Source organism: Pundamilia nyererei, unplaced genomic scaffold (genome assembly GCF_000239375.1).
Source record: "Pundamilia nyererei isolate P.nyererei 1_Seehausen unplaced genomic scaffold, PunNye1.0 scaffold00107, whole genome shotgun sequence".
NCBI classification, from domain to species: domain Eukaryota; kingdom Metazoa; phylum Chordata; class Actinopteri; order Cichliformes; family Cichlidae; genus Pundamilia; species Pundamilia nyererei.
In genome coordinates this window covers 1831393-1846473 of record NW_005187508.1, presented here as the reverse complement: position 1 = coordinate 1846473, position 15081 = coordinate 1831393, and the positions used below count along the sequence as shown (strand labels likewise).

Here is a 15081-nt window from a genome sequence, read left to right as displayed (position 1 = left end):
GCACCTATGTGGCTAGTTTTGGCATGTTTCAAATGGCAATATGTAGATCAATTTGTTATTATGATATTTCAAGAAAATCAGGTTGGTTGAGTCATTTGCTTACAGTTGAGTTACACAATATCAGGTGCTAGTGTTTTTTTCTTTTACTTTTTTTTTGGTTGGTCGGTTTTTAGGTAGTATATCATCATCAGAGGGCATCTTGCTCTCAGACATGCCCGGGGTTGTCTCATTCTTGTGCGCACTAGGGAATGCAAATGCATGGGGTTGCTCTAGCAGTGATATTACAATATGACAGTCTTACATCATGTATGAGATACAAACTGGTATGGTTTTAAGTCAATGAATGTGAAGAGAAGTGATTGTCTGTAGTGTTTGCATGTCATCTGGAAATGATACAATTCTTGGATTTCCTTTGAAATGACTCTCTAATAACAGTAGGCACCAATTTTAAATGTTATATATTGACAGCATGATATGGCAGCAAAACTGTCATTAAAAATTATGTGTCAATACTGTTTTGTGTTGCCTGTCTGCTACCTGCCTTTATGTAAACCAACAACATCCTGCACCTTTCCGTACGCCTTCCTGGTCGAAGAAGTGTAAAATATAACTTCTGTAGTCATCATCAAAGTATTTACTATTAGCTAACGATGACAAGTGGTTTGACTTGCGGACAAATGTTATAGAACTATTCCTTTAGTAAAAGGTAGTAGCAAACACTAAACACCTCACGAGACATAAAACACAATTATTGTCATACAATCAATAAACAACCAAAAGAAAAAGCGCATATTCCCCAGAAATTGTTCCCCATCGCGTTTTATGGAACAATATTATTTTTGCAGATGGTTAAGTCTCAGCTCATTTTCAATACTTCATTCTCTATTTAATCTAATGTAATGATTCATAGTATATAAAATCACGTTTTTGTAGTGTGGTTGTGAATAAGGACCACAAATCTTCAAATAAACGTTTTTTAATGAGCTCAGGAACACAGTATATCAAATATATATTTATTTTTTAAATGACAGCTGTCTGCACTGTCTGACATGGTAAACCGTCAATATCTACTGAGGGATTCAAAATATTAATTAAAAATGCAAAACAGCTGGTTAAAGTTTATTCTGTCAACCCTGTGAGTTCACATACATGTTATTCTGAAAGAGCTGCTGGGTTCTTAATTTGTTAAACTTGTTTTATTAAACCAGACATGGCAACAGCTGATGTCCTCTGTCCATTATCAAGGCTTTCTGCAAAAGAAGTTATGAAAAACTTTTTTCACACTACACTATAACTCCTTACACCTTGCATGTTTGCAAAGGTGGTTATGTAAGGAAAACTTGTACTTGTTCTGATTCTGTAGGCGCAAGCAACCAGAAAAAGCTGCTGGGCCCTTAACTGACAATCTCAGGCTATTGTTAACAGAACAAGACCATGTCTTCAAAACACTGGCCCTGTACAGATTTTAGTAGCATTGTAGTGAAGTGGGGTTAATCCTGCTTCCAGAGACAATAGCAAACTGTGGCCACAAGATGGCAGTAATAGAGAGGACAGATGCAAATAGGCATGAAAATAAAAAAGAACTCAAAATAAATAAATAAACATGTCCTTTTTAAGATTTCATTAGACAACTGCTACTTCCCTTGCTTGCTTAGTAAGTGATATGGTGACACAGACAGAATGAAAGCTACCATGGTGTCACTGGTCCACTGGTTTCTTTAGTCCCGTTTTGAAATCTTGAGATGAGTGTTTTCACTGTCACCATCTTAGCTTAAGAAAACTAGATGTAACAAGCAAGAGCGGGACTTACTACATAAGTCATCTGCCAGTGACCATACTACAGATAATCCTGCATTTTGAAACACAGTATGACCAAGATTTACAAAAGTGTTTACAGAGGTTAAATCAGAAAACTGTTTACACAGGTTTATATGTGTTATGGGTAGACACCAAGATACATCTATCTTAAATTTGAGGCAGCCCCCAATGAGAGTGCAGGATATCACTGATTGGCATATCACATGACAGTAAATACATCATTGGGGCACCTAGGCAACCGTATCTGGAAAGTCTGAAAGTAACTAGCTGTCAGCTCCAAAGTGTGTCCAACAAGCAGTTTACTTCCAGTGAGTTGCTTTTATCCTTCAACAACCAATCAAAAGACAACAAACCACACATTTGATTCATCACAGTCAAAATATACACAAATATAACATGTGCACTCCAGTCAGTTTAATTTCAAGTAAATTATTGCAAACTAAATTGTAGTTTGGAAAGAATGGTTCACATATACATAAATCTGACATTTTCTGTAGTAGACAGCAGTCACTGATTATCACAAACAAGCACACTGCAACAAAATCTATTGGCTGAAGAAATGGAACTGTAAAAGCACAACACATCACTGGATAGTAATCACAGATAGACTCTTAATGGCTCCTGGGTCACATATGTGGCTGCGCATGCATACGTTTGTGAGCGTGTATGTTTGCATCCCAAGCCTGAGGCAACCAGGCCAGCAGCTACAATTACAGTGATGGATATGAAAGAACTGGGTCGGCTTCACAAGAGATCTGCCCCTGGGACAACAAGACCAGCCAGAGCCCTGAATCAATAAGGAACACACTCACACGGACGCACATACGTACACACAAGGTTGTATGGGACAAACATTTGCATAGAAACTAGAGGACAAATATGAAAGCCACAAAAAGGAGGGAGAACTGCACGTCACAAAAAGTGCAACAGAACAATTACAGCATGACACATCACTTGACACGTATTCAGTTGTTTTTTTCTACAAACATAGAAAACATAACTATCCAAAATGCAGATGAGTCTCTTCCCTTCTGTGTGACTGTCTGTCAGTCACTCACTGAGTTTAATCAGATGCACACAAACATGTGTCCTAAAGCCTGTTTCAGAGTGAGCAATGCTCAGCTCATAGGTCAGTAACACTCAGGGAATGTTTCAGCCTGTGTTGTTGTATGTGCTTGAAAATGTTTGTGGTTCCTACCTCTGGCAGATAGCTTCTTAGTGTTGATGATTTTGGCAGCATACTCCTGACCAGATGAGATCTTTACGCACCTCCTGACCACAGAGAAGGCGCCCCTAAAATGGACATGCACACAAAAATACTTAGGGTTTTTATTCTCAACAGGTAAAAATAAGAGATATAATCCATACCAGTCAACATACAACAAAACAGGTTCAGAAAAATTGAGCTTAATTTTAAAAGACTAGCTTGAGTGAGCCTATGAATGTCAGCCAGATACCCTGAAAAAGGCTGCAAATATATCTGACTAAAATAATCTTGCTTTATTAAAAATCCAGCTGACGTTATAGTTAAGTTAATTAAACAATAGTGAAATTTCAATGTAAATTAGTTAGTAGTACTAAGTCTAGGTGCAGCAGTAACTCACTCTCACACACCACACCTGCAGTACACGTTCCCTAAACCGTCACACCCGTTAGCACCTGCAGACATGCCAACTAGCCTTCTTTTGTTTCAGTCACGTGCTGCTCTGGAGTTTCAGGCACATGTATGAAGATCAAAAAACTAGGTCAGCTATATTTGAAGGAGAGGAGCAGAGTGCTGCATCTCTCATCTGTAAATGCAGCCAAGGAGTGGTCCACCTGCCTCAGATCTGCTCAGCACTGCAGCCATGCCTGCGGCTTTGCTACTCAAGCTTTTTCTCTGTCTATCTATGCTTTTTCTTAACAATAAAATGTTCTCCTTCGTACCAAACCTCCTGTCTAATTCCATATAACATCAGAGACGTCAGTAAGAGTCAGTAAGAAGTAAGTAAGTATTGCCAAGATGATGCTGAGAATAGCCATTATCTCAAAAGAACTCTGGCCTTTCACTTAATTTAGTGCTAATTGTACATCATGTGATTTGATGAAATCAGTTTTACAAGAAAGAGCTGACTCTTGTCTTTGGTGTGTTTAATGACTGGCTGTTGAGTATATAGTGATGTGTACCATAAACATGTTATCTAACATCCTCTTGAGAGCGCAGCCTGCCACTAAAGCTTACCTCTAATTTATAGGGATTTGTTGAAGGAAATGATCATAGCATGACATGTTACATAAGAATTTTAGTTGACTGTCCAGTATGGTTAAGTCGCGTGGCACTATTGCACGCATATGTCAAGTGCATCTATACAGTCCTGCGGGACAAAATATACAGTAGCTGCAGAGTGAAACTGCCTGCAGTTACTAAATTCAGAGAAAATAAAAGGCAATAGCAGAAATGCAGTTCTGGGTTAAACACTGAACACTTTCCTATGATATTTTGGGTTCTTCAAAATATATAGTTCCAAATATAAATGTAATATACTGTTGGTCTCTGGTATGGACCATCTTATTGTGTAACTATGTAAAAATGCTTAACAAAGATGAAAATTGTCTTGGTGAAGAAATGCTCAGATAGGAGTTTCTATGTCACTGAAGTTCACAGAAGATAGTAAACGGATATAAGACTTCTACCATCAATGACAGGACAGTGCTTTTGATTTAAAATGTATTTTTGTTATTGAACTGAAATGTTTATATGTATCATTCCAATCATCCCAATCACAACGCACTTTTTTGCAAATGACGTCACCATTTTTTATATTAAATTTTTTTTTTTCTTTACCTGAAAATCGATGTAAATCCAATTCATGGGCGTAAAATAACAGACTGTTATACTTTATATGCAGCTTAAAACTAACAGACATTAAAGCAAACTTAAATCCTTTCTGTGATGGCTTACACAGCAAAAGATGCTTGAACAGGAAGGGGATATACATACTTTTTTTTTTTATGCAGTCCAATAGATAAACTGTGACAGGCACGTGTGGTCCTTTAACAGCCAAATCTGAGTTGTTGTGGGGTTTTTTTGCCATATTCCCTTTACTAACTTGTCTAATGGAACGCTATCATTGTATTGTAAACAGACAGTAGAGAGATGTCTAATGCCTGTGTGGGTGAAACTGTGCTTAAAGTATCAGTGAGTTAAATGGTAATATGAAAGCAATACGGGTGCATTATTAATGCCAGATGGTGTAAGATGAATACTGCAGAGGATCATAATTGAAGGGAGCTGTGGCTTCGGTGGAGACTTGAAATCCAGGTTTCCTTTCGGTGATCAACTCTTCCAGTAAAAATACTGGAGCTACTGGGAGGACATTCTTATATAGTTTTTGCTGTCAGTAAAATTCAACGCTGGTTTCAGACATCTTGAACTGTGTACACTGACTACTGGGTGCTGACCAGACTGCAGGTCAGTCAGCTGCATGACCACAAACATACACACACATATATTTTCATATAAACCAAGCGAGCCACCTTAAAAACATATACATATGTGTGCACAGGTATGCAGGTATGTGGATCTTTCTTTCACACCTCTCGCTCTCTCTCAATGGTGAGGAATTCCCTGCCTGGGTCTAAGAGTGATCACGGTTCGGTTGCTTGGCTGTGGAGTGTGTCATCTCCATCTCGCCTACATGGTCTGCTGTCGCATTACTGAGTGTGTATTTCTGTCACGAGGGAAGAGGAGGAGGAGGAGGAGGAGGAGGGCTTTGGAATGGGGGGTCGAGGCAGAAAGGGAGGGGTGTTTTAGCAAATCTCAGGCTTTCACCCACAGTAATGCATCTTTCCCTGGTTTCGCTTTTCAAAGAAAAAAAAAGGTCCTCGCCCTGCTGTGGAACCTCTAAGGTCGAGGCATCAAAGACTGCACAGGATAGAGGCAGATGACGACACGCTCCATACGCGTCTTCTTTCGTAAGCACAAAACGTAAGCAGGGCTTCAGATGTTGGATTAAAACAAATAGGATCCCATCGCACAGGCCTGCATGATATACATCAGAGTGTTTTACCCCTCTGCATCAGGCTTCATCGCCGCACTTATCAGCAGCGCGCACAAGCACACTCACAAAAACACACTCAGCCTGAAATCCGCGTCCCTAAACCAAGGCGGCCTATTACATAACAAGCTGACATTTCAAAAGGGATGATGCCAGATGATTGAAACAAAAAGGAAGAAGAACGCGTTTCCTTACTTCCCCAGCTCCTCGAACAGCTGATATTCGTCAGTGAATCTCGTGCAGATCGTTAACGCCATCCTGAAGGAGGTGCCAAGGACTGTGCGGAGACGCGGATAAGGTGCACTCACAAACTGTATATACCACACACAGTCAGCACCGCCCGGTTTTGTCCTGAACCTGCAAACCAAACGAAGGGACTCATGCAGAGCTAAAGCGCATCGACAAGAGCTTTAGTGGAATGATTTCTGCGGCAGAAACGCAGCCTGCTAGAGCGTACTCAATCTGGAGGCGTTATCGTCAGCCGGTCCTTTATTTTCTTCACATCCAGCGGCTTGTTACAGCTCGTGGACGCAGCATTTTGTGTGTATGTCGGTTATCTCCTGTGTGTCCTGTGCTGTAAGTGTTGTCTTTCTGCACGCATCGTACGCCGCACTACCGCACCTACCCCCGGCTGTGCGCTCAGTCCCGCCCCTTTGCCTGCATCCTCACGCAAGCCACTGGCAAACAAAAATAACAACATTAATAAATGTAACGTTGTAAATATTAACAGCATTTGGATGCACGAGTATTTTTGGCGTGTCTGCAAAACCTTTCTGAAATTAAAAAATCGCGCAAATGAAATGTAAGGTCATACATAAGCTAGAAACTGAATCCTCCCTTCTTCTGTTTTATTTACATTCTTGATTTATTGATGATTAATTCTGAAGCATCAGTGGCAAAACAGTTGTGACAGTGCTGGCAGATTATATGAAAGTGAAGCTGATGGTTGGTTGGCATTTTGTTTCTATTTACATCCCACACAAGCCCTGCATAGGCATACAGAGCTAGAGGGTTCTGCACAGTATCACAGCTGATCCTAGGACTGCACTCTTCGATTCAGATATTGTAAGTGGAATTTGCTGAAGTCACTGTCTTAGTATGGGGGGCAACAAGTAGCAAAAACAATCCTGATAGATGCACATGCTGTGATTTAAGATAAGCAACAGCCTTCTAGTATTAAACAGACACAAACAAATCATACAACTAAGCAGAAGGACGCTTTCTGTGTTTACTCTGCACAGGTGCTATTTATAGGGCTGCTAACATGCTACTAGCTGCTAGCAGCCTTGACGGTACATGGGGGAAAGATGGCAGAGCTAATGCAATATAATGATTTATTTAACCACAGAGGTAACTAGGCAAACAAATCCAGAAATTCACTGAATTTAGATCTTTGGCGTGTTTATTGAGATGGTAATAAACACACCAAAAGGTCTAAATTCAGTTAGATAAGGCAAAGAACCAAACAGGTGGAAGTTCCACCTTCAGTTTTTTGGGTACTCACATCTCCACCAACCTCATCTGGGCCCAGAACACCAGGTAAAGAAAGCCCTGCAGCGTTTGCACTTCCTCTGTGCCTTGAGGAAGAATAACCTGGACCAGAAGCTGCTGCTACCCAAAAAAAGTCATTGGCTGCACCTCCCAGAAGCTGCTGTTTCAGGAAAACCAGGGTCATCACAGGTGACCCCGTGCATCCCACGCAACAGCTGTTTGACCTGCTGCCCTCAACACTGGCAAACAGCTTCTTCCCTTGGACCACTCATAATGTCAGGAAAGACTATCCCCCCACACCCCACCCCTGGCCACCCACTCACTAATCTGAGCTATGATCTGAGTAACCCTCATCACTCAGGTCACTCACACACAGACTCAGACCGAGTCCATTGCACTACTTTCAAGTACTTTGTAAACTATCCTCTAATGCCTTTCTGTTGTGTGGCTTCCTCTTGTTTTGTATATATATTCCTCTTTTTTACATATTCTTGCTGTCTTGTTATTTATATGTTTTCTTTCCATGCACAGTTGGTGTAGAGCACTCAAAATTTTGTTGTACATCAGTGAAAATGTTAGATCTTTATCTTTAATAGTTTTAAGATAATCGCGTTCAAACATAGCCTGACATTTCAATGTTTGAAAAAGAGACCTGAAAGTGGGTTGTTATCTTTAAAAAATCATGAAAAGTATTTGATATATGAAACTAAAATTTTACAGTACTCATTATGTATGTTCACATTTTGATTCAACCATTCCTTCTCAATTATCCAACTCATATTCACTACCTTTCCAAAGTATATGCTAACACAAAGTATGAAGGAGCCAAGGATTGTACTATCTCCTAAGAGATAGCCTATCCCAAAACTGAAACTGGAAAAACTAATATACGGATTGTTTTCAATGCTTCGAATGAAATTCTTTGCAGTCTCTTTTTGCCTGAAGCCTAGAACAGATGGATATCTCCAGATGTTTTGTTTCATTCCGTGAGATGCTCTGCTAGGCCTGGCCTTTGCTGCAGCCACTTTTTGCTGCAGCTTCTTTGTTAGTCTCTCTGGCTTTGTATGTAATAACCAAAAGCATCCATTTTATTTGTATTCTGCCAGGTTTCAGGCCTTTTGGTGTCACTGAGGTGACCAGTACTTTCCTTCTTTAAAAGAATGTATTGATTTGGCCACCCCTTTTCCTTTTTTCAGCCTGTTATTGGCCCTTCACTTCCATCCACATCTGTTTTGCTCTTATTGAGAATTCTAGTGAAAAATACCACGTGTTAGTTCAACACTTGGAATCAACTTCACTTCTTTGGAATTGGCTACATGGCTATGGGAAATATGCACTTTGTTTGATTAAAAATTGAATTAAAAAATAAAATAAAATAAGAAATCAGGGCTGATTAGGAAGTGTTATGCACGGGGCGATCATGGCTCAAGAGTTGGGAGTTCACCTTGTAATCGGAAGGTTTCCAGTCTCGGTCGTTGTGTCCTTGGGCAAGACACTTCACCCGTTGCCTACTGGTGGTGGTCAGAGGGCCCAGTGGCGCGAGTGTCCGGCAGCCTCGCCTCTGTCAGTGCGCCCCAGGGTGGCTGTGGCTACAATGTAGCCATCACCAGTGTGTGTGAATGGGTGGATGGCTGGATGTGTAAAGTGCTTTGGGGTCCTTAAGGACTAATAAAGCGCTATACAAATACAGGCCATTTACCATGCAGGCCAGCAGAGATTAGAAACCAGGAGGGGCTGATGAAAAATGGGAACTTCTGGGTCAGTGAGATAATAACAACAGGAAGAGAAATCCAAGGACATGTGTTCAGTAGAAAGGCAAAGATAAAAGCAAGAATGTGGTTTGGCAAAAGTGAGCATGCCCTGAAAAGCAGATTATAACACATATACCTGTGAAGTCAATTAACTTTTGAGGTAATTTTGTCTTGTGACCCCAACAAAAAAAAATTGTATCGGTGGATCTCCTTGTCACATTTCAGATGACAGATGGCCTCATGACATTCTCATCAATAATAGATGTTCCCTCTAAAATTTCAGTTTTAGGACCAAAGAGGAAAAACTAGTCATGGTCTGACAAAAAGCCAATTACTTGATTATAATGTATTATGCCATAAGTTGGAATCAGTGGACTACTTAATGTAGGTCCACTATAACTAGTTACAACAGTAAATAATTACTTCGACACAATATGCATCAGTAATAACAATCTATTAAAATATGTAATGTATGTCATATATGTTACTATATCATCGAATGGGTGTTTTTCCATACAGAATATTTACAATATCTGGCTGCTCCTATTATTGATATTGTCAGTTTTGCAATATAAAATGTAAGAAAGGGCAAACAAGCTATTTCAATTTGACATTTTATTTGACATTTTATTTCATAAATACAGAAAAAAAATTAAGCACTTATAATCATAAATACATAAATACATACACACAGGGAAATAGGTAGCCTCCCTTTCTTCATGACAGGAGAATACATGGAGAATACATATACTGAAGTAAAAAAATAAGGTGTTTGATACAAACACTTCAATCAAAATTCTGTCATTTTTAACAGGTTTTCAGGCGAGTGGTACTGCTAGTTGCATATGATGACATTCATCTCGTGAAAGGAAAACGGTGATTTCAGTGATTTTTGTTGGTTAAAAAACAGCTCGTTCATGAAGCACATCTCTTGTGTCGCTTCAGTTCTTCAGCTCAGGGTCTGCTGCTTGGACAAGAAACAGTAAAGAAGAATTAATTTGTGTGTCAAAAGTGGATTTTAACATTGTTTGATAATTTCTTAGTTTCTATTTCCTATTAAAAGAAAGACTGCTGTGTTGGCATACTTTTAGGTAAAATCTTACCTGGACATGATCTTGTTGATCACTTTCTTGACCCAGGGGGCCTCAGGATTAAGGCAAACCTCTTCACCTGTCCTTTTCAGTGTGGCACTGCAACACAAATCAGTGAAAAAAAACTAAAGTTTAGATAGAGAACTCGTGTTGAAGCCAACAAATCACAGTGACAAAATCAAGCAAAATTATCACTACTGAGATGGAAAGAAGACTTTGGCTCTTACATGATCTCCGTCTCCTCGCAGTGGGAGTTGGGAAGAATCAACTCCACCTTCTCGATGTGGCGGCCAATAGGTTTGCTTTCTGTCTGAATGCAACGGCAGTGCAGTTCCACTCCCATGCCTGTAAGAAGAAAGCAGTTGCACATGGTCACGAAGTGCATGCTGAAAACATTTAATGCAATGAAAAAGGATAGCATGAATAAAATTGCTTGTTACTGCTAAATTAAGCCATTAAATGACAAAAAAAAAATACCTTCACAGGTGGCCAGCAGGGTCAAAAGCACCACGATGGAGCTGACAATGATTCTGTTGCTTATCATTTTGCCTTTTAGAAATTCTGTAAAAACTAACAACGAAAAATAACAATGTTCTTCTGAAAGCTGATGAAGCCTGAAGCGCTAATCTGCAACAGCTGTTTGTTTTTTCTTCTAGTCTGTTTGTCTTTCTTTCAGCTCCCGGTCCCCTCTCTTCTCTCAGTTCAGCTGCTCTGCTGTTTGACTCTATCCCTGAAGAGGCTCAGCTTTTAAAGCCAACTGAAAATGACTCACTTCTTGCAGATTGCGCAAGAGTGGACTTTCAGACCCGGTGTGGGAATTCACACTGAGAGCTCTAATAGTCTGATTTATCAAGATTTGTCACATATATCACCTTTGTGGAAAAACACTGTGACTAAAACTCTGTGATAATCGACTGATGCCACAGGAATGCTTCAGATTTTTTTTTTTTTCATTAACCAACTACGTCTGCATTCCTGTATTGCACCAGCTCTTGCACGAAGCTTAAAGATTGACCAAGTGGTGACTGATTCACAGATATAATATAATTTACACCTGAATGTAATTTTTGAATGACTGGTTGATGAATGTTAGCCTCCGTTTGTTGGCATGTCTCTCACATACTCAGTCATCATGAAAGTTACCTATTTGCATAGTTTTCATATAACAAAGTGAAAATGGGGAAAATGCAAAAGTGGCTAAATTCCTAAGTAAAATGTAGTATCACATTCGCTCATCAAGTCTTATAAGAGCTACAGTATTTTTTATTCTTAAAGAATTTCATTTCTTTTCCATATGAGATGGTAATTGCCTCCTCAGTAATTAACTGCCAACTTAATTTCACTCAGTCCTTAAGAAGAAAAGCTGTATTTCAACAGTGGGTATACTGTGAATGTGTTGATCATGTACACATGGCATATATGCATTATAGTAAAAAAAAAATGCATATATGCTAAAAAGAGACAGAAAATCCTTTCCCAGAACTGATGACACTGAACCTTTGGCTTTTATGCACCCTAGATTACATTGGTGTCATTTTGGAAGGCACGATCGTCAGTTTATTACTTATGCGATTGATATTTCCTGAAGCAACAGTGGGTGAGCTGCCAAAAGTTGTTATTGGACTTGAGTCTGATGCAATCTCATCTAGCTCAAACATGTCTGCTGACATGACGTCGATTCAATCATTCTCACAAAGCAGAAGGAAGTCTGAGCAAGAGAAAAAGACTTTACGGTAACTGTTGCTTCACTTAACAAATTAATGCTGACTAAAGATTTTTTTTCTTTCAGAGGGCAAAAGTCTGTCATTTAAAGGCACAGATATTTCCATATTAGTTGTAATGAATTTTTTTTCTGTTTTGTTTTGTTTTTTTAAATTGATTTTTGGAAAAATTGGATGCAATGACCAAAGGTCTATAAACCTATTAACCGATGGTCCCTTTGTGGTCACACCCACCTTCGCTATATAGAAAGGGAAAGCAGTTATGGTTAAACACAGAGCATGTGATGGACCTCAACGGAAAGTTTTTAAGTTAACCATTACGATGCTGAAATTAAAACTAACATATGTAGTGAGACATGTGAAGAAAAGATGATATCCGGCATGTGACCACCAGCAAATATTAGAAATCAAATGACAGTTTACATCATCTGGCTCCATGAAATTCCCCTAAAGAAATATTTACATATATGAGTGACCAAACACTGTCTATTGCTTGAGTTTGAGTTCTGTGCATTTATAGTATTTCATATTTCCTGCACACAACAAAGAAAAAAAATATTTTTACTGTTATATGCAAGATTTCATTTTGCAAAGCAAAACCTATTTTAAGGAGCGTACTTTCGTATATTAGTGAGGACATCTCATTGGCATAATGCTTTCATTTTCTGCCATCACAAAGATGTTTAAACATGTACACACACACACACACACACACACACACACACACAATACAGGAACTAGACTTTTAGTTAAGAGGAAGTATAACAAAATTTTTCCTAACAGCATGTTTCACAAAACAAAACTTCCACAACCTCATGTTGGCCCATCTTGAACCTAAAGCTAGAAGTTGAAGCAAAGAAATTCCCCTAAATGGAATAAATGAAATCAGACCATTTTAGGTGGATAATGAAAATGATGAACTATTTTTAACACCTATTTTGGAATTATTGTTAAAAGATGACTCACACTGTCAACTCACAATGGCCAGGTTTGAAATGACAAAACAAATATTGGATGAAACTGCAGTGCCATTTAGTGTAGGTATCTAAGAGGTGAGAATAAACTCTACTAACTTTTATGCAAGCATTCCAGTTTTTGCGTCCTTGTGAATCATCTCACTATCTACTTGAATTACAGTACTTGCTGCCATGCTGGTGCATGCTGGTAGCAGGCACATTCATTGAGATTTGACAACAACTGGGGTGGGATGAACTGTGCTTAAAAATGACATATATGGTCATGTTTCCTCAGAATGAATAGTAGGAACGTCTGTAAACCTTCAACTTTATGTAGCTCACTGATTTTCCCACCAATTGTGTGTTTTCATTTACAGATTACCACATTCTAAGTGAAGTATATAATAAAAAATAGATATTTTCAAACATTAAAACCACTCCAATCACCTCCACATTCACTAAATGTATATTGCCAAAACTATTCACTCATCTGCCTTCACACACATATGAACTTGAGAGGCATCCCATTTTTAATTCCACAAGGTTTAATTTATTTGTGTTTATGAAAATTTTTGACCATCGTTCCACAAGTGCGTTTGTGAGGTCAGACAAGGAAGTTGGAGGAGAAGGCCTGGCTCCCACTCTTTAATTCATCCAAAAGGTGTTCAGTCAGGTTGAGGTCAGGACTCTGTGCAGGCAAGTCAACTTCTTTTACGCCAAACTCTCTCATCATGTACTATGCACCTAAGCATCCACTGACCCTGCTCTGTGACTTTAGTTGGTTTGGGGCATACAGTGGGGCAAAAAAGTATTTAGTCAGCCACCGATTGTGCAAGTTCCCCCACCTAAAATGATGACAGAGGTCAGTAATTTGCACCAGAGGTACACTTCAACTGTGAGAGACAGAATGTGAAAAAAAAATCCATGAATCCACATGGTAGGATTTGTAAAGAATTTATTCGTAAATCAGGGTGGAAAATAAGTATTTGGTCAATAACAAAAATACAACTCAATACTTTGTAACATAACCTTTGTTGGCAATAACAGAGGTCAAACGTTTACTATAGGTCTTTACCAGGTTTGCACACACAGTAGCTGGTATTTTGGCCCATTCCTCCATGCAGATCTTCTCGAGAGCAGTGATGTTTTGGGGCTGTCGCCGAGCAACACGGACTTTCAACTCCTGCCACAGATTTTCTATGGGGTTGAGGTCTGGAGACTGGCTAGGCCACTCCAGGACTTTCAAATGCTTCTTACGGAGCCACTCCTTTGTTGCCCGGGCGGTGTGTTTTGGAGCATTGTCATGTTGGAAGACCCAGCCTCGTTTGATCTTCAAAGTTCTCACTGATGGAAGGAGGTTTTGGCTCAAAATCTCATGATACATGGCCCCATTCATTCTGTCCTTAACACGGATCAGTCGTCCTGTCCCCTTGGCAGAAAAACAGCCCCATAGCATGATGTTTCCACCCCCATGCTTCACAGTAGGTATGGTGTTCTTGGGATGCAACTCAGTATTCTTCTTCCTCCAAACACGACGACTTGAGTTTATACCAAAAAGTTCTACTTTGGTTTCATCTGACCACATGACATTCTCCCAATCCTCTGCTGTATCATCCATGTGCTCTCTGGCAAACTTCAGACGGGCCTGGACATGCACTGGCTTCAGCAGCGGAACACGTCTGGCACTGCGGGATTTGATTCCCTGCCGTTGTAGTGTGTTACTGATGGTGACCTTTGTTACTTTGGTCCCAGCTCTCTGCAGGTCATTCACCAGGTCCCCCCGTGTGGTTCTGGGATCTTTGCTCACCGTTCTCATGATCATTTTGACCCCACGGGATGAGATCTTGCGTGGAGCCCCAGATCGAGGGAGATTATTAGTGGTCTTGTATGTCTTCCATTTTCTGATGATTGCTCCCACAGTTGATTTTTTCACACCAAGCTGCTTGCCTATTGTAGATTCACTCTTCCCAGTCTGGTGCAGGTCTACAATACTTTTCCTGGTGTCCTTCGAAAGCTCTTTGGTCTTGGCCATGGCGGAGTTTGGAGTCTGACTGTTTGAGGCTGTGGACAGGTGTCTTTTATACAGATGATGAGTTCAAACAGGTGCCATTCATACAGGTAACGAGTGGGGGACAGAAAAGCTTCTTACAGAAGACGTTACAGGTCTGTGAGAGCCAGTGATTTTCCTTGTTTGAGGTGACCAAATACTTATTTTC

The 15081-nt window shown here is 39.8% G+C and overlaps 2 protein-coding genes across 11 annotated transcripts in view; both read right to left on the bottom strand.

Moving 5' to 3' along the window:
* camk2d2 (calcium/calmodulin-dependent protein kinase (CaM kinase) II delta 2) overlaps positions 1-6760 on the bottom strand; it is a 44989-nt gene extending 38229 nt beyond the window's left edge. For 2 of the 10 annotated variants that reach the window (XM_005741181.1, XM_005741184.1), the window contains exons 1-2: positions 6051-6759; positions 3017-3111 (exon numbers count right to left, since the gene is read on the bottom strand). In XM_005741181.1, coding sequence (XP_005741238.1) covers positions 3017-3111; positions 6051-6112 — 157 coding nt within the window. In that variant the 5' untranslated portion in view covers positions 6113-6759. Of the gene's footprint in view, positions 1-3016; positions 3112-6050 lie in introns of all 10 variants that reach the window. The other 8 variants (XM_005741185.2, XM_005741186.2, XM_005741188.1 and 5 more) reach the window with 6 other exon arrangements.
* Positions 6761-9757: 2997 nt separating this feature from the next.
* cxcl8a (chemokine (C-X-C motif) ligand 8a) lies at positions 9758-10872 on the bottom strand. Its single transcript, XM_005741180.2, has 4 exons — positions 10666-10872; positions 10416-10533; positions 10201-10287; positions 9758-10061 (listed from the first exon to the last, which is right to left on the bottom strand). Exons 1-4 carry the CDS (start codon positions 10730-10732, stop codon positions 10052-10054), a joined length of 282 nt encoding a protein of 93 aa, XP_005741237.1. The 5' UTR covers positions 10733-10872; the 3' UTR covers positions 9758-10051.
* Positions 10873-15081: the final 4209 nt, after the last annotated feature.